The sequence below is a fragment of the Diadema antillarum genome, unplaced genomic scaffold, assembly GCF_040938485.1.
Source record: "Diadema antillarum isolate AM-2024a unplaced genomic scaffold, OU_Dant_1.0 seq00000821_RagTag, whole genome shotgun sequence".
NCBI classification, from domain to species: Eukaryota; Metazoa; Echinodermata; class Echinoidea; order Diadematoida; family Diadematidae; genus Diadema; species Diadema antillarum.
This window is the reverse complement of record NW_027271698.1, coordinates 214058-236845: the sequence shown is the minus strand read 5'-3', so window position 1 is coordinate 236845 and position 22788 is coordinate 214058. Positions and strand designations below refer to the sequence as shown.

Below are 22788 nucleotides of genomic sequence, written 5' to 3'. Positions count from 1 at the left end.
TTATTCTCTTACATTTTCATCCTAAATAAATGGGAGAAAAGAGGCATCATTCTTATCTCTATTTTGACTGCATTCTGGTTGTTAGCAAAAAGTGAGATGTTGCCATGACGACAAGGCCTCCCTGCAATCATCTGCTGCCATTGGCGTCATCCGACGAGCTCCCTGATTGGTGGATTCTCGAGAAGGTGGCAGACATCTCCTTAGGCCTGGCTATTGGTAGCCACTTGTAGTCTGGGGTCTCTTGACTGGGCCCCAGTGTCCAGCTGTACCTCTGGACAATGTACTCACTGACCGTCTGTGGACAATGCATGAAAAATCAGGGAACGCTGTAATGCCAGCATTTCTAGGTTCCATCAAGAGACTATGAAAATCTGATTACTTGGAATACCACTAGTAGAACAGACAAGATTTGTCACCTTTCCATGCTCTGAAATGTTCAGTGAGTCATTGCTTCCATATAAAGTTTCTCCAAGTTAAAAAAAAAAAATCTTTTCTCGGTTGGGAGTAGTGCATCTTTCAAAGTTCATGATATAAGCCCATTCATGGATAGACCTTGTCCACAAAGGAGGAAAAAAACAACAACAACAACCTAAAAGCAACAACAGAAAAAAAAATGCAAACCCAAAATAAACTTTGAATTATCATACATTGACGGGTATGGTTGCTCTGGCTGAATGAATACTGATCACACGAAATTTAGGACCACATCCTGTTAAAAAACTGCATGGATTCAAATATAATATCAGAGAAAAACCAATCTCTTTTTGAATGCTTTCACTATGCACTCCCCTTGCATGTACTTCCTCTCTGGCTGTTAGCCATTTTGACTTCACAATTTTATGTTACATGTAAATTCTGACATTGATTTAGACATAGTGTTGGCTTAGGGATGACAAAGTATTTCAAATATCTCTCGAGTGGCAACTTTGTATTACTTTCATTTCAGTTGGAGAAATAATGCAACATTTATCCTGTTATTTCTTGAATATGAAATTCCAACCATATGGAAACACTTTTTATTCCACGGGGCACGGTATACTACGTGCACACCACACAAATGTACAAATAAAAAGACAAAATGGCCAGAGTAATAACTTGGCGGCAAACTTTGTTATTTTGTAAATACTGCTTTTGAATTTGCAAGCTTTCAATACAGATAACCTCAATAGGACACTGTGAAAATGAAAATAATTTTTCAGGCTCCAAATTGAGACAGGCCCTGATGCTGGAAACAAATGAATGCAATCTAACATCAGGCTACACCCTGAAAAAAACAAATTAAACAAAACAAAACAAAACAAAACAAAACAAAACAAAACAAAACAAATCAAAACAAATATTCACCAATCATAGAGCTTTGTATAATACCTGAACAAGAGTTCTCATAAGGGAGGTACCAACACAGCATCGAGGTCCAGCCCCATAGCAGAACAAGAGCTTCTTCTGCTCCTCCAGACTGTGAGATGGCATAGAGATCGAGTAGGAATATTGGTATTTGGTGTTCATTATCCTTCTTTATGAGTCAAGACATTCGTTTTTTCACTTGAATACACAATCATATCACAATCATTTGACATAGAATACATCAGTGTAACATGTGATATATTATACAAATGGACAGAAGTCCTACTCATAAGATTTCTCTTTTTGCTGAAGTACATTGTACACTAATATTAATTCTTCTTCGGTTTATCATAATATTCAAATTCAAACATTCAAATGTTATCCACTGCAACCACACTTTACTGCTTAAATATATAGTTGTGATCATGTAAATGGGCATTCAGCTAGTCATTAGATTCTTTTCTAGGATATGACCCTGAAAGTTTCAGTGTCTACAGCCCATCAATCTTGTGTCAAAAACACTAGGGCATCTGATGAAAATATTAAACTTTCAAATCTGACAGTACACCTGTGCCTCTGTTTACAAGACATATAGCAGTGGACGTGTTCTACATTCTCAAAAATCCACAGGTATGCCTTCACTTGCATTATGTCTTATTCAATATAAGCCATGGTCACACTGGCAAAACTTTCCAAACTTGAAGTTCCCGAAGTTGACATTCTTAAAGCTTGGCCAGTTTGAACGCAAACTTCCTGAAAACTTCTGGAGAAAATTCCCACTAAAACTAGGGAAATTTTCCAAAACCCGGCACATCTTCTTGAAAGTTTGTGCAGGCTGAATGCACACAGCTGCAACTTTGCAAAGTTTGTCAGGTGAAAAGTCCACTTTATGTTTGCAGTGCCTCCAAAGCACATGCTCATAGGGATGTACATGTGTACATTGTTTGAACATATCCCAAGTACTCACTGCATTCGCTGGTAAGCTGTCAGACAACGCATGCTTTTTTCTTTGTTGCGCATGTGCACCAGTGACCCAAACTTCAAGAACTTATCAAGAACTGAAACCTCAAGAAGTTTGGCCGCCAGTGTGAACAGACAGGTAAACTTCACAAAGTGTTCGCAGAGTTAAAATTCTTTAAGTTGAATTTCTCAAAATTTTGCTTGTGGGACTGTAGCTATAAACTTTATTCTGCAACAGCTTGACAGCGAATGGATATCAATGTTATTGTAATGCGTCATCACTTCCGGCGAAAAACAAAAATAGATTAGAGAATGAACTTACTTGACTGCCCAACGGTGGGGATCATAGCTGTCTGGATTAGTGAAGTCCTGTGGATCCCGGTGGGCCATGGATGACACATAGATGATGCCATAACCCTTGGGAATCTTGTAGCCATCCAATACAAAGTCCTGGCAGATACATGTATATGAACTTGAGTCATCTTGTGTATATACTTGGATATAATGCCAAGGTTCCACAAAATCTTCATGTTAAAACTTGCTTTAGACCTATCCTTTCATGCAAATTGAAGTCATTTCATGCCTTGCGGCCGTATGTGTTGTATGGTCAGCAGTGTCTGGTGATCTACCCAACCGGCTCAGTATGCCAGTGCTTCAACAACAATGACAGAGCTCATATGCCCATATACTATCTTAAACAATAGACACATGTAGATACCTGAAGTATGAAATTAATATTTACATGAGAATTCCCACTGTGTAAGGTCTACATGTATATCCTACAATAAAGGGTTTATAACATACACAAGAGTAATCACATTGCAATTGAGTAATTAGCAACGAAGTATGAGATGGGAACAAAATAATCTATTCAATAAATCAGTATTTGCCTATCAGTCTTAAGAATTACATTTGGAGTAAGATTTCTCTGTATGGAGTGTAAATGCAAGAATGCAGGCAAGAAATTGTGTGCTCATTTCAAATGGCACTTCCATATATACATATAAAAATTTAATATCAATGTGAAGGACATGCCAATACCGGTCTTTGCTGTCATTCTAGCACATAGAGGGAGCAGGGCTTCCCATTACCTTGGTTACCAGTCTCCTCCCTCCAATCACAGGAGGCCAAAGTCGCTCCGTCTCCAACAAACACCAATTCAAGAACTCACAATCTTCTCTGGCTCTCTCCTGTAAGCATTCCTGCACAGACATTTTAATTGCAATAGTGTTGAGAACATTTTGAAAATAAATTAACCCTTTAATAATCCGAACACTTGTAACTAACTTGCTGTCCCACTTCATCAGCATTTGATTAAATCGTAACCTCCCCTTCCAATTAAAAAAAAAAAAAACAAACATTAAAAACCAAAAAAAAAACTTTAGCTGGAAAAAATTAGCATATTGCAAACACAACATGTAAGGGAAAAAAACATGAACTGAGTACCAGGTACACTGTATACAAAATACCTTGGGAAACATGTTAAGTATGAAACCACAGACAAGCAGAAATGTGCAGAGGAAATGAACAAGATGATACATAGTATGATAACTAGACAAATACCAACGAACAAACCCAAATCATCCACCATAATAATTAGCTTGTGTAATGATGGCAACATGAAGTCAGTAAGTACATTTACGATGACACATGTACAAAAATTTGTCTCTCTAGTCCCACAAATCCATAACCATGTTGGTATTCTTGGGCTTATATAGACTTCAGCATCTTTTACGATTTTATTTCAGTTATGTCAGGCTATGTGATGAAAATATTGGATTGAATAGTCAATAGTCAACAGGTATGAATAAGATTTGCTATGTTTCTCTAAGAGGCAGATTTTTGTCGCATGGAACTACAAGTTGGGCTTTCTTTGCACTTACCTGACCATTGCTGGACACTGCCTGGACAAAGGAGGCCAATATTGAAGCAATGGCCTTGGGCACCAGAGCCGAGACAAACGGCAGAATATGCTGCTCCAGTTCAGCCTGGTCCTTGAAGCCCGCCCTGTTGGCCCGGTCCATAAAGGACCCCTCAGGCCCCCTCCTGGCGAGTTGCTCTCGAACGAGTTCCAGAAGCCTTTCCTAATGCCAATTATAATTGTCAAAATACAGGGAAGAAACCGATAGACATCTCATGTGCAATTTTAAAAAGAAACCTTAAAGAAGTAACCATGTGCTTGCTTGGAATACTGGTAGGTTATTTAAAAGCTACATCCTCAAGCTTGTCAAGGCTTTGCCTCACTTAGCAGGAACAAAAACATCCACTATACACTGAAATTAAACTGGTTATTAATCTGCAGATGCCCTACGTGTGTGAGTGTTACTGATAAATCTCTGCCATGAAAGCATTTAATGATACAAGATTCTAGTCCTGTATGTTTCAATGTGAATTCAATATTGACCTTCCTTTTGTTGTAAATTTTCAAATTTACTGAAATTGTCTTGCGCATGGAATGAATATTTTTTTTCATTAATTTTTACATCAATTACACCTCTTCTCTCTCTCTCTGTCATGGAGTTAGTGAATTATAAAAAGAAATCATAGAAAAAGATTTTGGTTTTGATGGAAGAAACTAATACGATTACAAAAGCTATCAAATTTCAAACAAAGAATTGTTTACTATCACACATGTGCAGGCAACAGATATGGCTATCAGCTTGTAGAGTGCAGTGCCTTGAAGCACCCTTCATATCCTCAAAGTACCGTTGTCTATTACTAGTAATAGTGGAAAATAGACGATATAGATTGTGACATAGATTTTGAAGGTATTTGCTAATGGACAGGCATACATATGGAATGCACACACAGACACACATACACTAGATATGCAGGGAGTTCTTCTGCTGCCAATGGCAACTTACCTTGGCTTCAACTGCTCTCTTATAGGACGAGGACCAATATGAAACCTTGAAGCTCAGTGGTACTGAGATCACGCCTAGGACAGTGAAATAAGAGTGAGACCCTACTTTAACAATGTATTGCAATACTGGAGTCATTTTACAAGTCAACATCTGAAGTGTAATAGTTGCATTCCCTATGAACTGACCTGTGCATTTGACATTTCACAATTTTCAAGGCAGATTACAGGATACTTTACTGCATATATGTGTATGATACCTTGTGAAAATCACGAATCAACTGATACTCGCAAAATTAACTCACCAAAATAGTGTCTCCTAAAAAAAGAAAAGCAATGTCTTCAATGACTTTTGTTGCAAAAGAGATATGTTTTACTCATTCCATCATTGTTTTTCTTGATTACCAATTCAATCAACTGAAAATTTGTCATCCAAACCCAGTTTTACAAAATATTGTGCCCACAAAGCAGTTGGAATATAAACTGACTTTGCTACAACAACAATCTTTACTGACCTCTATGTATACTTTTCACATCTCAAGTTTATCAAAGGCGCTAAAGTTCTTCCAGCATTCATTGGTCAGATGCAATAAAAACAACAAGCTGAAAGTGCTAAATGCTATAAAATGATGGACACCAAGATTCCCTACCGTGCCAGTGAGTTGTAGCAAGAGACGTTACTTCTCTAACGAGGTCGGGCGAGTCCTCGACGTCCAGGTCAAAGAAGAGCGCCAGCATGAGTTCCGTTGCAAACTGCTTGAAGAGTGCATAAACCTCCACATCCGCTCTGTCCAAAAACAAACAAGGAAAAGTAGAAATTACGCGGTGCGTAATATATGTCCCCGCCGGAAGTAGCATTTAGTAGCAAAATGCACAATATAGGTAAAAAGATGAAGGTCAAAGGTCAAAGAAGTCAAAGGTCAAAATTCTATGTAGAAGTTTTGAAGCCCTCACCTAGTGCCATCACATAAAGCAAACGGAATCGAAATCGGGTTAGAAATGGCGAAGGAGTAGCATTTTGTAGGCAATGTGCAATATAGGTCAAAAATCAAGGTCAAAGGTCAAAGAAGTCAAAGGTCAAAATTCTGTGTAGAAGTTTTGAAGCCCTCACCTAGTGCCATCACTTAAAGCAAACGGAATTGAAATCGGGTTACAAATGGCAAAGGAGTAGCATTTTGTAGCAAAATGTACAATATAGGTCAAAAATCAAGGTCAAAGGTCAAAGAAGTCAAAGGTCAAAATTCTGTGTAGAAGTTTTGAAGCCCTCACCTAGTGCCATCACATAAAGCAAACGGAATCAAAATCGGGTTAGAAATGGCGAAGGAGTAGCATTTTGTAGGCAATGTGCAATATAGGTCAAAAATCAAGGTCAAAGGTCAAAGAAGTCAAAGGTCAAAATTCTGTGTAGAAGTTTTGAAGCCCTCACCTAGTGCCATCACTTAAAGCAAACGGAATTGAAATCGGGTTACAAATGGCAAAGGAGTAGCATTTTGTAGCAAAATGTACAATATAGGTCAAAAATCAAGGTCAAAGGTCAAAGAAGTCAAAGGTCAAAATTCTGTGTAGAAGTTTTGAAGCCCTCACCTAGTGCCATCATATAAAGCAAACGGAATCAAAATCGGGTTAGAAATGGCGAAGGAGTAGCATTTTGAAGCAAAATGTACAATATAGGTCAAAGGTCAAGGTCAAAGGTCACAATTGAAATTCTGTATAGAAGTTTCAAAGCTCCCATGTAGTGCTATCATATAAAGCAAACAGAATCAAAATTGGGTTAGAAATGACGAAGGAGTAGCATTTTGAACGTTTTGATCACACACGGACGCACACACGGACGGACACACGGACGGACGGACGGACGGACGGACACACGGACACACACACGTACGGAGCCCGTTTCATAGTCCCCTGCTCGAACTCGTTCGGCGGGGACAACAAAGAAACAAGGCATGTATAGAAATAGTAAACTTCATAAAATGGGCTTCAGAATCTCTGCAATTTGATTGGTCAATTGCCATGCATTGATTTTTACTGATCCACAGTGAGCCATGTGTGTGGTAGAATCCAAACAAATGGCTCAAGCCTTGTATAGTGATTCGTAGGTGTACCGGACACATTGATGGGGAAATAAGTTGAATTTCATGAATGTAAGGGCCAATTTTATAAAGTGAATGATGTACAGGGCTACTAATATTTCGTGGATCGGTGAGAACTGGATGCTCTCATTTCACTTGGAAATTGTCTAGAGCCCACTCGCTGTGCTCGTCGGTTGTGGGTTTAAATAGTTCCAAAGTTAAAATCGCCCATCCAATCCTCACTGATACACTCTGTCCTGCACACCATTTGTAAATTATCTTTTAGTGATTGTGAATTCTAGAATCTCATTAGTCAAGTATTTTGTGAATTTCATAAGGTCAATGCCCTGTATGTCGTATTCCATGTTTTGCATCGTTGTTGATACTTGTGCATGTCACAGCTCTGCACACTTGAACTGGTAAAATATGCTAGCTTGCAGCACAGCAGCAATAAAGAAAGACAAAAAAGTGCAAGTTCTAAGTTTCTGAAATACGAGTTGCTTTTATTGGAAATTTACCAATGATATTACACTTTAGAATTCATCTAGATCAAAATCTACACACTAAAATATAGAATTGATAACCCCTGCTTTTTCTCACGAAAAGCAGGAAATACCTGCAAGAGATACTGAATGCAAGGATGTTACATTTTTAGCAAAATTCAAAATGACAAATTATTTCTATGAATACATCCATTTTAATAGCTATCCGTTTAGCTCCATGTATCTATTCCCTTCCTTATCAATCCACCTGCCTATCTCCTTATCTATGTACGTGCATACAAGCACACATAAAATGTATTTACAGTACATACAGTTGTACATCCTTTATTTACAAGTGCTATCAATCCATCATTGAGTCTCATTGTTCGTAAGCACTTGTGCTCTGTTTACTTACCCGTCTATCAAATCTCATCAATTTGGTTTCTAGTAAAAAACAAAACAAAACAAAGCAAAGAAACCTCTGTGCCTTCTCCAAGGAATCTCTCCTTTATCATAATCCAGATTGTACTGTGCTTTGAAACAAGTACCGGTATTATAGTAAGTACATGTAGTATACTTCTGATTGATATGTGCACAAACTCTAGGAATGAAGCACATATGAAGGATGTCACTCGGGAGTGAAAGAGCATCTCATATTCTTCCTTTTTTTTAGTCAACTAGTACTACTTATTCATTTGCATGGTACACTCCCACTCCAAAAAAAAAGTACAATCCCGTAAACATAATGATATGACAAAATGTGACAACCATTTTCAAAATTTTCCCTACAGAACTGATGTTTGGATCACATTTCAAGGAACAGAGTAATTTTCATCTGCCTTTACGTAATCCTTCTTGTCAAAGTGTTATTTTGATATCAAACTTCGTACTTTTTCAAGCCAAATAGCACACATTTCACATTTCAGTTGAGGAAATAACACTGGATAATGATGATGATAATGATAATGATAATCATCACCATCATCATTATCATCATCATGGTACTAAGAATAACATACTATTGCTACCACTAGTTATGATAAAGACGATGATTACAAAATAATCATAATTACAATCACAATGACTATATCAGTATTAAAGTAGAGTAGGAGTTTATCAAGACAAAGTAAATATGTGAAATGCACTTTTCACGCCAACTCCTCAGAGTAATGAAATAGTTAAAAGCTGCCATCAAACCTTAGATTGCTAACATCAGACATCATTTCTACCTAGGCAAATGTGTTATTGACCGTCTTTTGCTGTATTGAAGTTCAGTTAGCATGTAAACGGATGTGGTATGATATGCCAGGAAACAGGAAATATTGACTGCTATTCTATTCTGACTCATTTCAGCAAGAAAATTGTGTAAAAACATGTGATTTGGGTGTGCATGCATCTGTGAACGAAGATGTACAAAATAAACCTGAAAATGAAACTACTAAATGATATTTCTTGAGGGGGAGGAGGGGCAGTAAAAACTCAACTATTTTAATATCTGACTACAATACAGAATTGTATATGTGTATATGGGCATTTCCACGGTAACTCACGTTACATTTTGAACTCAAAATTAGGTCGTTGAGATCAATATCCTTAAAACCTAATTAGTGATATGAGTTACTTTATGTGAATGAGTATCATGCACCTCCATCCTACCTCACAGCAACATTACATCCACAGACTCTTATGAGAACTATGAGAAAAAACACTACAAATGTCGGTAACTCACGTTACATAATTTGGACATGCAAAAATTTGGCATGTCTTATATTCAAAAGTTTCCTCAAACAAGAAACAGAGAGACTTTAAAGTCTATTGTGTCAAAGTCATGGACTAACAACATACATCACCGAGTATGGTAACGATTCAAATTGTCTTACATTCTCCAGGTATCGTCATGTGAAGCGGTAACTCACGTTACGGTAACTCACGTTACAGTTTGTCCACATGATCACAAGACGATTTTTTGTCTTAATAATCCAAAGAAAACTTACCAAGACAACTTTTTTTCACAAACAAACTCCATGAATAAAGAATCTAAATTGATTTGAACATTGATCTGACAGGAATTAATCCCATTTTATCCATGAGATTACCAAAAGGCAGGAAACTTTACATTTAGAATACCAACTTGAAGATAAATTTCATTTTTAATTGAGTCGTTTTCCAAGCTTTCATTTGTACTGAGACAAAAATTGTATTCAACAAAATGATATGAAACAGAGTCTATTTCATTGAATTACACTCTTTTCCAGTTAACAAATGCATCAGAAATTGAGGATTTGATTGAGAATTTGATTTGATTGTTTTTTTTATTTAACTAGATTTAAATGGATTTCAGGCTATCTAGATAAAACAAGTCATCCATAAACTATTCCATTTAATACACTGAGTCACGAGACTAGAGACCTGTACATGTAGTCTGTGGAGAGTTTAAAGGTTCAGAAATGAATATTTCAATAAATCTTTTAACTCTTAAACAATGCAATTTATATTCCAATTATTTGATGATTGTTTGAATTACTCAATAATCAATTGTTTGTATGTTTGATTTGTTTACAAATTCTTATACTCAACTGGTACAGAAATTAGACTTGAATTACAGAAACTGCAGATAAATTTTAGTTATCTGCTACCAGTATTGATCAGTTTAATAAAACATGTTCATAAATGTTTAAGCCTTAAAAAACAATGGCTTTGGTCTATGAAATGTCAAGTAGCCATTATTTAAATTGTAAATGTATACAGTATGTAAAAAGTATACCAGTATTTTCTAGAGTAATCAAGCAGACTGAAGCAGTAAATCCCAATGAAAAACATGAATAGTAAATATTTTGTGATCAGGAGGCTAACTATTAATATCCCAAAATGTTGATAGTTTGCTTTAAGGTACATGACTGTCCAGCTCTTAAAGAAAATGTCTGATAATGAGGTTCACATTCAACAAGTTTTTGGTAATACATCAGCATGTAAAGTAAATTATAGTAAACATGGAAAAGTTTCATTGTAGGATTTTGTAACAATATAGCTAAAACCTCAGAGTAGAATACACGATGTAGTATAAAACACATACAGCTGTAAGCGTGTCAAATTCACAATGTTCAGTTCTCAAAAATCTCAGAAAAAAACAGCAGGAAGTGAGCTCCAATCTTAAAATTCTGTTCACATGTAAATGTTTCAGCCTCATAAACAATGGCTTTGGTCTATACAGGTAGGTATAAACTATGAAATGTCAAATAGTAATCACTTGAATTACCAAAACAAGAACTTTTCAAGAGTAATCATGCAGTGATTATCCCAATCAAAAGGCTATTAATAGTTATCACAAAATTTTGATAATTTGCTGGAACAAGGTCCATGCAGCTTTAGAGGAAATGTCTTTTAACAACTTTCGTAATAGATCAGTATACATGCACTGTAATATTAAATAGTAAATATGGATCCTGTTGAAGCACATGTGATGAACATGTGTAATTAATACATTGTACATGTAGACCAGTTGGTTTAGTGATAGAGAGAGACCAAGAGAATAACAATCTACTGGAAATAGAATCTCAATACAAGAGTTCAGTAATCATGTACTCATTGGTTACTTACAATCACAACCTTCATATCATTTCTTGGTATTAAAGAAAAATCATCTCGGTAACTCACGTTACATTGTGGTAACTCACGTTACACGGTAACTCACGTTACAATTTTAAGACCTCTGTTATGAGAATTTGAAGCAAAGACTATAAGTCCCATCATATTTCTTGGATGTGTGCTGCATAGTTATTTGATAATCCAAAATACCATGTCTCAGTTGGGCATAGTAAAATTGCTAGGTTAAAAAGTTCATGTTTCGGTAACTCACGTTACATCAGCTTCTCGAGCTATGTAAGAGCACGCTGATGTCCGAAGTACATATCTTATATCAAGGTCTCCACTTTATTTACTGCTAGATTAATATATTTCTGATTTGTAAAACCAAACAAAGTTTGATTTGAGCCTCAAATATAAAAAATAATCACAAAGAGCAACAAAAATGCATTTTTAGGGATTTTTAGGTCAAAAAATGCTTTCTGGTTTCAAAAGGTATAAAAATGCACAAAAGGGAACTTTTCTTAAAGGTAAAGTTGGTTTCACACACTTCAAACTATGGCTAACAAAGTAAGATTATCAGTTGTCCTGAAATATGCGGGTAAAATTTTGGTGGTCATGTCGCACAACTCACGGAAATGCCCATATGTGTCCTTCGTTTGACTTCATTTGACTATGGTTTTTCTGGGATATGGGACATTTCATTCCATAAGAAATCATTATCACGTACAGTCAGCATTTTAAACTGTGCACTATATGCAACTTCTACAAAAACTATACAGGTGTAGAGGAATTTATCAGTTTCTTATCTTATATCTAAAGGGAAGCAAAATATCCAGCAAGATAAAGAGAAATAGAAAATGATGTGTCGCTACCTGGAGTGTAAGTCACTGAAATGCCTGTGGATGTACTTCTGCAAGATTTGCTGGAAGCGTGGCAAGCTGCTCTGAACGAAGACGTGGTGCATGAGGGCGTGAAGCCTGTCGGCCTCTCCTGCCTCCTCAAACATGATGTTGTCGCCATAGAGATTGTGGAGGATGGCCTTGTACCCCAGCTTCATCTTGGTGTGATGCTCTATGGAAAGCCAAATGTTGAAGGGATGGTATAGTTTTGGTTGAGATGAGGATTCAGCCTTTAAATTTTTGCAAGATACTTAGAAACCACTTTATGAAATGATAAAGAGCAGACGAGTCTAAGAGGAATTCAAAGTTCATTTGATGACAATCAGTTTTGAAATGGATGAGATATCAAAAGACAAAGTAAAACAAAGTGATCATAATGAAAGGTGGGTCCCACCTTTTATTAGGATTGCCTTGTTTTGGATATCTCAGCCATTTCAAAACCAATTTTCATCAAATAAGCTGGAATTCCTCTTAAAAATAAAATTATACGCTTTTTTCATATTTCATAAGAGGTTTCTCATTACCTCAAAAAATCATCAAAAAACACTGCAAACCTGTAGCCCCATCTCAACCGAAATTGTACACCCCTTTACAACAGAAAAAAAATTAACATAGCAAGACAGAAGCTTACATGTATCTTCTCAAATGAGAGTCACATTTACAATATTTCTCTCAGTTCATATTTGTATTGTAAATGGATTACTGGTATTAACCTGTCGAAGACTAGTGCAAGGGAAATATGTGTTGACAACAAAATTAGCTCATCCTCAATGGCTTAACATGCAGTTACACTTCTCTGCAGACTGCAGTTGTCAGTGTTTTTTTTTTTTTTTAATTTCTGCCCTTCCTCCTCCCCCATTTGAAAATTGATTGGGTTGACAGCAATAAGAATGTGTGGGACTACCACAATCAAAAGTTATTAATGGAAAATGTGAACAGTTTGGTCATGCACGAATCATCTCATCTGAACTGAGCACAAAATTATGGGCATATTTTAAGAAACCTTGAGAGAAAATGAGAATACATACACAATGTAATAATTGTCTAACAAAGTGATTAATTAATCAAACCATAAGTAATCAGAGCTTGGGCTCAAATGGACTTAGCTATAGGTTCACAAAAGAGAGATGCTAAAAAATTTGATGCAACACTCACACACAATGTACATGGTACAACTGATTGAAAACTACTTTTCCCTTTTCTGGTGCCTGGATGAAATCTCAGTAAGATCTGGCCTTTAATAATACATTGTATGCAACTACTGTACATTAAGTGCTGCACTTCACAGATCCAGCAGATTCCAGTTTAAATAATATTAAGAGGTGTGCAAGTGTCATGAATCAATATCACCCACAATGCACCTGGTTTAATTCACACAGTCCCAGAGTGCACATTACCCCATGGCAGTAAGCCATACAGATGATGCAGGCAACATGCTTACCTGTTGTTGCCATGACAACAGATGGCATCGTCACGCAAGAATCTAATTTGTCCCTCTCTGCAGCCATCTACTCGTCCGTGGAGGACATACACATGAAGGCTAAACAAACACTCCATCATTTCAGTGGTTCTTTTCTATCTACTGTATATCTTGAAAGCTTTGGCTTAACGGTACATAGGCCTACATTGTACATTATCATCATTAATAAATCATAATAAAGTTTGAAGAGTCAGTTTGTGACAGACAAAGTGATATTGTAGCAAGGAGGATTGAGGGTGTATTCATCAACAAGTAGCTACAATTTGTAAATGTAATGACAAAATTTCTTTTTCCACTCACTTACAGATGTAAGATGTACATTCCTATTATATACATTGTATTGATGCCTGTAGAAGTCATACAATGTATACGTTAAATATTTCATGGGCCTTTTATTTTCACAGATTTTGCAAGTCAGGTGCTATTCACAAATTGAATAACACTTGATAGTAAATATCAACTCTGATCCTGACATGAATGTAAGTGCACATGTACATTTCTCTATTTATTACTGTACTCCACAATTGCAAATCTAACCAACTCATGAAATATTATTGTTGGGATGTCCCCATTCGCACTAAATTAGATCCACTATTATGGCCTTTACAATAGTTCGGGCTCACATACTATTTACATTGACTTCATTTTAATAAATGAACTCATCAACACTTCAAAATTGTCCTTTCCCCCAAGAACTGAAGGCCACAAAACGATGTTCTGGCAAAAAATCTTGGCCAGTCACAATGTACACAACTTTACACCAAAGTCCATTCACCAATACCCTTGAAAATAACACCGGAGCAATAGTTGCAGGAGCAAATGTCATGTCACCCCATGTCATATGTACCTGTGAGAAGCTCCCTCACGGCAGAGGCAGAACAGACGAACACCGTTGGTTTGTTGAGTATGCGCCCTTGGAATATCCGTGTCCCGTGCTCTTGGATGCGGGACTGGAGGTAGAGCGGGACGTCCCGGTAGAACTCGAGGGACGAGTCGCCCACGATGGGATAGCCGATATACCCCTTGGGGGTCGCCATGTTCCCCGGGGGATACGGCAACTGGTGGTAAGCTCTCTTTCTAATGCCACTGTTGTTCTCATCTCAGCTGGTCTCAGAACATATCACATCTTGCTGTAGCTCTTATACAACCTGAGAGAAAACAATGAGAGAAAAAAAAAAATCATTATCGGAATGAGATCGGAATGATGACAGCAATTTTATCAAAATGATCCATAAACACAGTATTTTGGAAATCATGACCTGAATGTGAATCCTCTGAAAGAGGCACAGCTTAATCCTTTGTATGATGTCACACACTCCTACATTGTATCAAATGTTCGAGTTCTGAAGTGCAGAGGCAGCTATGAATCAACTTACAGTTCTATTTATTGATGTGTGGCATGCAGCTCACTGGTGGAAGTGACTGGAAGATCAAGCAAGCTCCACCTCTCATATCATATTTCAGAGGTCAAGCCAAACACACAAGAATCTGTAATAAGATTTGAGAGATTTGTTTGTTTGTTTATTTGTTTTTCAATTACAAATTACAAATACCTCTGAATTAGAATTAGAATTTGTGACTTTGATTTGAATACATATGTTTCCATTTCAGAAATTTATGTAAAATTGTAATCTGCCTTCTTTGTGATTTTTTTCTTTAAAATATACTAAAATCATTATTCAAATAACAAATGTTCTCTTGCGTGTAACCATTTAATGAAACATTGGGAGAACAAAAGTGACGACAGTTTACTGAAAAATATGGATCTATAAATTTTTGTAGACTACGGGAAGTTGTCGGGTTGTGTCTTCCCCCCAACACTGATTTCTCTTGGCATCACATCCTAATGGATCAGCTGAGGTGAAAATCACTGAAGTGCAAGCAACACCCACAAAACCGAACAGAAGAACACACACAACCCTGGTTACAATACAAAGTAAATGCTTATATTTACTACAACCTCTTGCACATCATGATCCATGTAGTTTCCATGGTAATCTGGAAATAACCCTCTTGGCTAAGTGACTATGACTCATGTTTAAATTTAGTCTTCATTTGTCAAGTCTATGTACCTCTCTATTCACTACCAGCAAATTTAGCACCAATGTCCTCATAATACAGAACACATTCATGGAGCAAACTAGGTTATTTTTAATGAGAACGATACCAAACACAAAAATTACTAACATTCAACTAGATCTACATCCATGGAGAGATTACTAGTATATATGACAAGTCTGCTGAACTATGGGGAAGGTTTTGATATCATTATAATGGTCATTTTATAGCAGCAATAGATGGGCAGTGCACCACAAACTAACATCAGTCAAAACAGACATCTCTTCTGAGGTGATCACAAATTGCAATGAAAGACAACTTTCCGACTTTTTGGAGTGGTAACAACATGCCCAATTTCATTCTCATTCTCTTCAATCATATGTTACTCTCTTTACACTAACTTTCATTCAAAACAACTTCCTGTATGGGGCTTAAGCTTTAACTCCTCATGCTTCAATCCCCAAAGTGCAAGACCACTGAGGGTTTGCTTCATTTGCCGATTAGCACAACAGAAGCAGGACTTATTGTGTACACTATATTGTGTGATTTTGGCCCAGTGGGGTTCCTGGGCAGGTTAGAGAGAAAAAAAAAGAGAGTTAACAATTTGGCAAATCTCATACTTGCCAAAAGCCATAAAAGGTATTCTAACTGCTTAAAGAACTACTAGGCAAGGGCTGCTAACTAAAGAACAACTTAAACAATTACTATGCAATAGGAAAGCCAATTATGCTTTGCTTTAATATTATTATTACTATTATTTCTCTTTTTTTTTTGGGGGGGGGGGGAGGGGTAATCCTGTAACAATTAAAAGTTTGCAAAATCAAATTTACAATCAATACTTCTCCCTTCAATTATACTATACATTTCTCACTCTGGATAAGAAAACCTTTATGAATATACTGTTATATGATAAAACAAATTTGTTGGCATTGCACTATGCCAGTTTGATGTTGCTATAATGACATCACGTTAGGATAAAATAACTTACAGCTTCTATTTAAGGGACATGCAAAGACTCTTGAGATGACAGGAAAATGCCTTCACCAATCAGATGAAATAACAGGATCTCTTACCAGCAAAATGTTTTATTTCTCCCATTATCACACTGGTTGGATATCAAAGCACGTATTCCAAAAACATGCTATCAGGTTACGCAAGGCCATTATCTAGGTAATTTTTAGGTGTCAATTAGAGCAAAATAAATAGAACAATATTCTAAATGAGTTTTTTTTTAAAATGTGTGCACTGTATTAATGTGCATTAAATGTGTGTGGGCATGTGCATGATTACATTGTATACACACCATGTTTAAAAGAATCATGTTGTGTATAAAGCCAAAATCTACACAAAACGTCGCTAGCCCGCACAAAGGCCGCTATCGCGCAACACGGATAACAAGTTACCAAATTTGCCTATAGCGGCCTTTGTGCGGGCAAGCAACGATTAAAGGTTCTGCAGCAGCAGATGAACACAGGATATCAACATTACACTAATCAGATCACACTGATCTGCTTTGCTTTCATAAAATCCCATTATACACCATTCTGTTAGAGGTCAAGGCCCTCATTCACCGTCCCTCAGTCATGCACAATGTTGTATATTGTAGAACATCACACCCGACAGACAAATAGGCCGACACATTCCATCAATACTGTTGCCATGGTGACAGCTACAGTCCTTGGTCCCTAATTACAGCATTACTTATGTACCTTTTCAATTTCACCATCTCTCTGATTTCATCAATAGAAACTTGGATAACGCACAATCCAATTACATGTACACTAGGCCTACAGTACATGTGTGTGTACACAAAATATTGACTACGTTGTACGCAAACTTGAGATACAAAGTTGATGTATATTGTAGGTGATATGATATGCAATAATTTCTGAATGGCTGACCCATTCAGAAACTGTCAGTTTTGTTTGGTTTTTTTTTTTCTGATGGCAATATGGAATGTTTTCAGGTGTCATCTTATGAAAGTATACATATGTACATGTATCTGCATTTTTACTTAACAGTCATTATTTCATAGACAGAATGACAAAAAAAATAAATAAATGTGAAAGTGCAATTGTACATATGTACAACTACAATGGGAACTCACTTGCTGCATTAGGACTAGATCTAATTTGACTATTAGGGAAATGTCACTCAAGAAATTGCATGCTGGTAAAGTCACAGATTCAATCATTCCACAAGATGTCTAGGAGTAAAGCAGAAGCCTACTTTGAATAATTATCTGGAAATAGACTGATGTATCACCTGAATTGACTGTACACGTAAATATCTATTTAAAATCGAGTTATTTCCATGTCATATAAGACGTTTTCACATCAGCCCGATAAAAATCCAAGCTCGATACATTTTTCACGATCACAAATTAACGCGCTATTTCATTTCCTATTCACATCAGCCCGAACATTATCAAATAGCGCGCTAGTTCGCATTAATTATCCTGCTATTTCGGAAATTTCCCGAGTTGGACTCGAGAAATTTTCTCGATCAGAGCGATAAAACTAGCGCGCTAATTTGTATTTACATTATCAAATAGCGCACTATTTCATGATCGGGTTAATTTCCCAAGTCAGAAAACAGCGCGCTATTTCGAAACATTGGGCTGATGTGAAAACGCCTATTGCTGTTGGAAAGAGATTAAAACAGTCTTCACATTCCTGGCAAAGTCAGCCATCCAACACAATGCTATAAATATCACAAAGTAATGAAAATACATGCAAATTTTGAACATTATGCCAACTTATCCACTCCATCATGAATAATCAAAAGCCTTCAAAATCAAAACCTTTCTTGTTTTTGTTTTTTTTTTTGGGGGGGGGGGGTGTGCACACACAGAATTACACTTGATCCTAAAATCAAGATAACAGATTTTGAATTAAATTTATATGCATAAAAGACGTTCAACCTAGAATTTCTAAAAAAAACGTCTTTAGAATCTAGTTTGAGTTTGGCTGAATGTACTCTGTACACTCCTACTCCCTACGCCGAGTGAGATAGATACTCTCGTATAAAGTCATAATCTCATATAGTTAGATATGCAGATAGATGTCTAGTCATTCATTAATCTTTAAATATATTCTTGGATTTGGAATAGGTTAACTGCGACAGCCGCCAAACGCCTGGCGGCGCGGTCTCCGGGGCTAGGAATAGGTAGACTAGAATTCAGTGCCGGTTACAGTCATTATCTCTAATTGAAGAACTACACAAACTAACGCACATGAAAGAAGTGGTTTAGGGAAATTCTTTAACATGGTGGTCTGTAGTCCACTTCTGCTTGGCTTATAGTTATGCCATGGGCCATGGCATGGGCCCATGAACTGGACACCGACAACGGTTTGGCATGGTAGCTGCACGACGCGGAAAACTGATCGCATTTACACTAGCTTTACTCCCCGGACCGTCGGGGCGAAAGTCAGTAGCGTACCGATAAGCGTTACGCATCACTAAAGACTAAAGTCAAAGATAAGCTCGGTTTCAAAAGTTAATGCCAACGCTAACTGAGATAGAATATGATCTACGATATTCATGATTAATGAACACTTACTCAAGAATGTAGACGGTAAAACTTCGATCGATAATCTGATATTCAAGTGAATCCCGGGTGACATACGCCGCCTACATGTATGTCATCAAAAGACGACACTACAGACACTTATTATCGTGTGTGTGTAGTCAGCATCCAAATATCTATCTAGCCGAAGCCTGCGATCTTCGCACATCCAACATGTGCGTGGTGTGTTTGTGTGTGATAAGCACGGAAAGCCGGTAGATATGATGCACCCGGATGCTGTGTGGATAAACCATGGGTATCTCTACTCTTCGATCCAAACACTGTGTGCATAATATGTTCCCTTTCGGCATTGATATAATGACGTAGTAAAAATAACTTCCGCATCAGTATTCACGTCACCCTCACCCCCCCCCCCTCCCCCCACCCTTCTACTCCGCAACATAGAAGGTCCTGAGAAACTATACCTACTAGAGCTACCGATTTTTCTAGACTAGTTTTTAATCTAGCTTATTTTATTTAGGTGGCAACGACGAACATCGCCTCTTCAGGAATACTCTTGATAGATAATAAACCTATTCGTTGTTCTGTTTGGCCCCTTTATGTTTGTACCATACAGGTAGGTCCTACATATTGTACCGATTTAAAGGTACTGCCCAAAAAGAGTAAAGACAAGCCCTACAATTGATTAAGCTATCTATCATGAAAATAATATGAAGAACAAACCACATAACAAGCAAGAAACAACAGTCAAGCTTTTAATACATTTCTGGAAACAAGTCTCATCCCATTAACATGTTGCAGTGCCGTACGCAACCAAACATTATATGAAATCAGATTTAAAAGATGGATGGATATTAGAATACAGACATTGATAGATAGATACCTAGATACTGGGCCAAAGTTTATCAATGAATGGACGTATATAAAAGATGGATAAATAAATGGACAGATGAGTGGATAGATAAATGAATACCATAGTCTTCAGAATAAATTCAATCAAACAAGAAACCAAAACACATAGGCCTGTGTACTTATTATTTCTATCTATCTACTTACTCTCTAAAAAAAAATCGAATGAAAATTTTCACTCTAAATAGAGTGAATTTCGAGTGAAATTGGAGTGAATTTTGAGTGAAAATGCTCTTTTTCACTCGTTTTAGAGTGACGTCAGGGATCACTCCAAAATCTTCGAGTGATCCCTGACGTCACTCCAAAATGAGTGAAAATGAGCATTTTCACTCAAAATTCACTCCAATTTCACTCGAAATTCACTCTTTTTTGTATTCACTCTTTTTAGAGTGAAAATTTTCACTCGATTTTTTTCAGAGAGTACCCATCTATCCATCAATTCGTAAGCATGGTAAGTCTAGCCTTTATTAATTTCACCTCTCAGTGTCCTGACTCACCACAAGTGAGCTAAACCATTTGCAATACCGTGATGGTGAGAGAAAAAGACCACAATTCAATTCAATTCAATTCAATTCAATTCAATTCAATTCAATTCAATTCAATTCAATTCAATTCAATTCATTTATTTTCATACTTCTCATTTATGAACATTACAACAGAAATAATAATTCAAGTTCTTTTACCTTGTTAACAATGTGCAGAAAACAAACAATATACATGGTGATAACACAATAATTGTAATGATAACTAGGAATCGAAATGGTTTTGAACAAAGAGAAGTATGACGGGACCTATACATGAAAGCAATAGCTTGTTTGCCTGTAAGCCCCGAGTAATCAGTGTTTGTGAAAAAGAAACGGAGAACGGGTAGAAGATAAGACCAGGTGATTTAATGGTGCCAAATAAGAAAAGCGGGGTATGCCTATGTGATGTAAAAAGAAGAAAAAAAAAAACTATACTAAAATGTGAACCATTACTGTGACCGAGCTATCATTGGTTTCCGGAGTAGAACATGTTTTGCATATAAATTGCCTACTTTGGTATAAATACACTATAAACTGTTGTTGCATTAAAACTATCGCAAGGATGTGATCAGTAAGACACAAAAAGTAACATGTACAGCTATTAAGCCATTAAATAGGTGTCTGCCGTCAAGCTCTGGATAGAAAGTGAGATTGAGGTAGAGGGAAGGAGGAAGAGAGGGAAACGAAGTAGAATGTGAAATTGCTAATGATGAACTCGGAGAGCCTGATGGCAAGACCCAAAATGGAATCTGCAGCGTGTTGACACCAATGAATGTTTGATCGGACAATAACATACCACATATATTACATAAACATTACAATAATTCAGTTTTTGCAAGATATGCACTCAACAAAGACTCTTTTAATTTGCGTTTAAAGGAATATAAAGACGAGCAGCTTGTTATTTCGGGGGAGAGGTCATTCCAGTATCAAGGGCCCGTATAATTGTTTTTTTTTAGCGAAAATTGTTCGAGTACGTGGAAGGTGAAATGCGTCACTTTGGCGGGTAGGATAATTATGAATCAAATAGTTTTTCCTGAACATGCGATTAAAAACATCCGGTAACTCCTTGGCAGAAAATTCATACATAAATATGCCGACGTTGTAACTGAACAGATCTTATGTTTTCAGTATTTTATTTTTTTGAATAAATCATTCGTGTGGGACAAAATTAATATCCGACATGGTTGATATTTCTGATGGCGCGTTTTTGAATATGGAACAGTATATATCAAGAAGATTTCTAGTTGCATTCCCCCACACAAGAATACCATAATTAAGGTACGGAGTAATCAAAGTAGAATAAAGATTAAGCCGGATTTTGACTTGGAAAAGAACACCCGTGTTTTTAGAAAGAATATTACTTAAATAACTAACGTGGGATTTCCAAGATAAATCACTATCAATAAAAAGCCCTAGAAATTGTATACTACTAACTTGATTTAATTCAATTTCATTAAACTTAATATGAAAAGGAAGGGTTTTAAGACTGTTGCTAAAAAGCATAAAATGAGTTTTATCAATATTAAGTGACAATTTATTGGCGTATATCCAAGATTGCACAGATTTATGTTCTGTATTCATTGTGTTAACAAGAGTATAAGGATCTCTGTGTGTAAAAAACAAAGAGAGAGAGAGAAAAAAAGGAAATAGACAACTAAAACAACAAACCCAAGCAAACTTGAGTCAATCTTAAAAGTTAAACTCAACTTCAAACCGTGGTGACATTGATTTCCTTGTTCAGATTAATTGTTTTCAGAGTAGTTCAAGTTCTTATCAAAATGTACCAAAAAAAATTGTCCATTATTTAATTTTGTATGATACGAGCTGCATATTTTAAAGGGATGGTATATAGTTTTGGTTGAGACCTAATTTCAGGTTTCTATCATTTTTTGGTGAGATAATAGAAATCTCTCATGAAATATTTGTTATGGAAGAGCATGTAATTCCATGAGAAATTCAATGTTTATTTGATTAAAATTGGTTTTGAAATGGCTGAGATATCCAAAACAGAGCAATTCTAATAAAGTGTGGGACCCAACTTTTATTATACGATCGCTTTGTTTTACTTTGTTTTTGGATGTTT

At 36.5% G+C, this 22788-nt stretch overlaps 1 protein-coding gene across 1 annotated transcript; it reads right to left on the bottom strand.

Annotated features, from left to right (window-relative positions):
* Window positions 1-127: 127 nt before the first annotated feature.
* On the bottom strand, window positions 128-14719 carry LOC139739909 (uncharacterized). The gene is made up of 9 exons (XM_071650510.1): window positions 14530-14719; window positions 12176-12374; window positions 5815-5951; window positions 5169-5242; window positions 4188-4388; window positions 3396-3506; window positions 2627-2754; window positions 1369-1456; window positions 128-295 (listed from the first exon to the last, which is right to left on the bottom strand). Exons 1-9 carry the CDS (start codon window positions 14717-14719, stop codon window positions 128-130), a joined length of 1296 nt encoding a protein of 431 aa, XP_071506611.1.
* Window positions 14720-22788: the final 8069 nt, after the last annotated feature.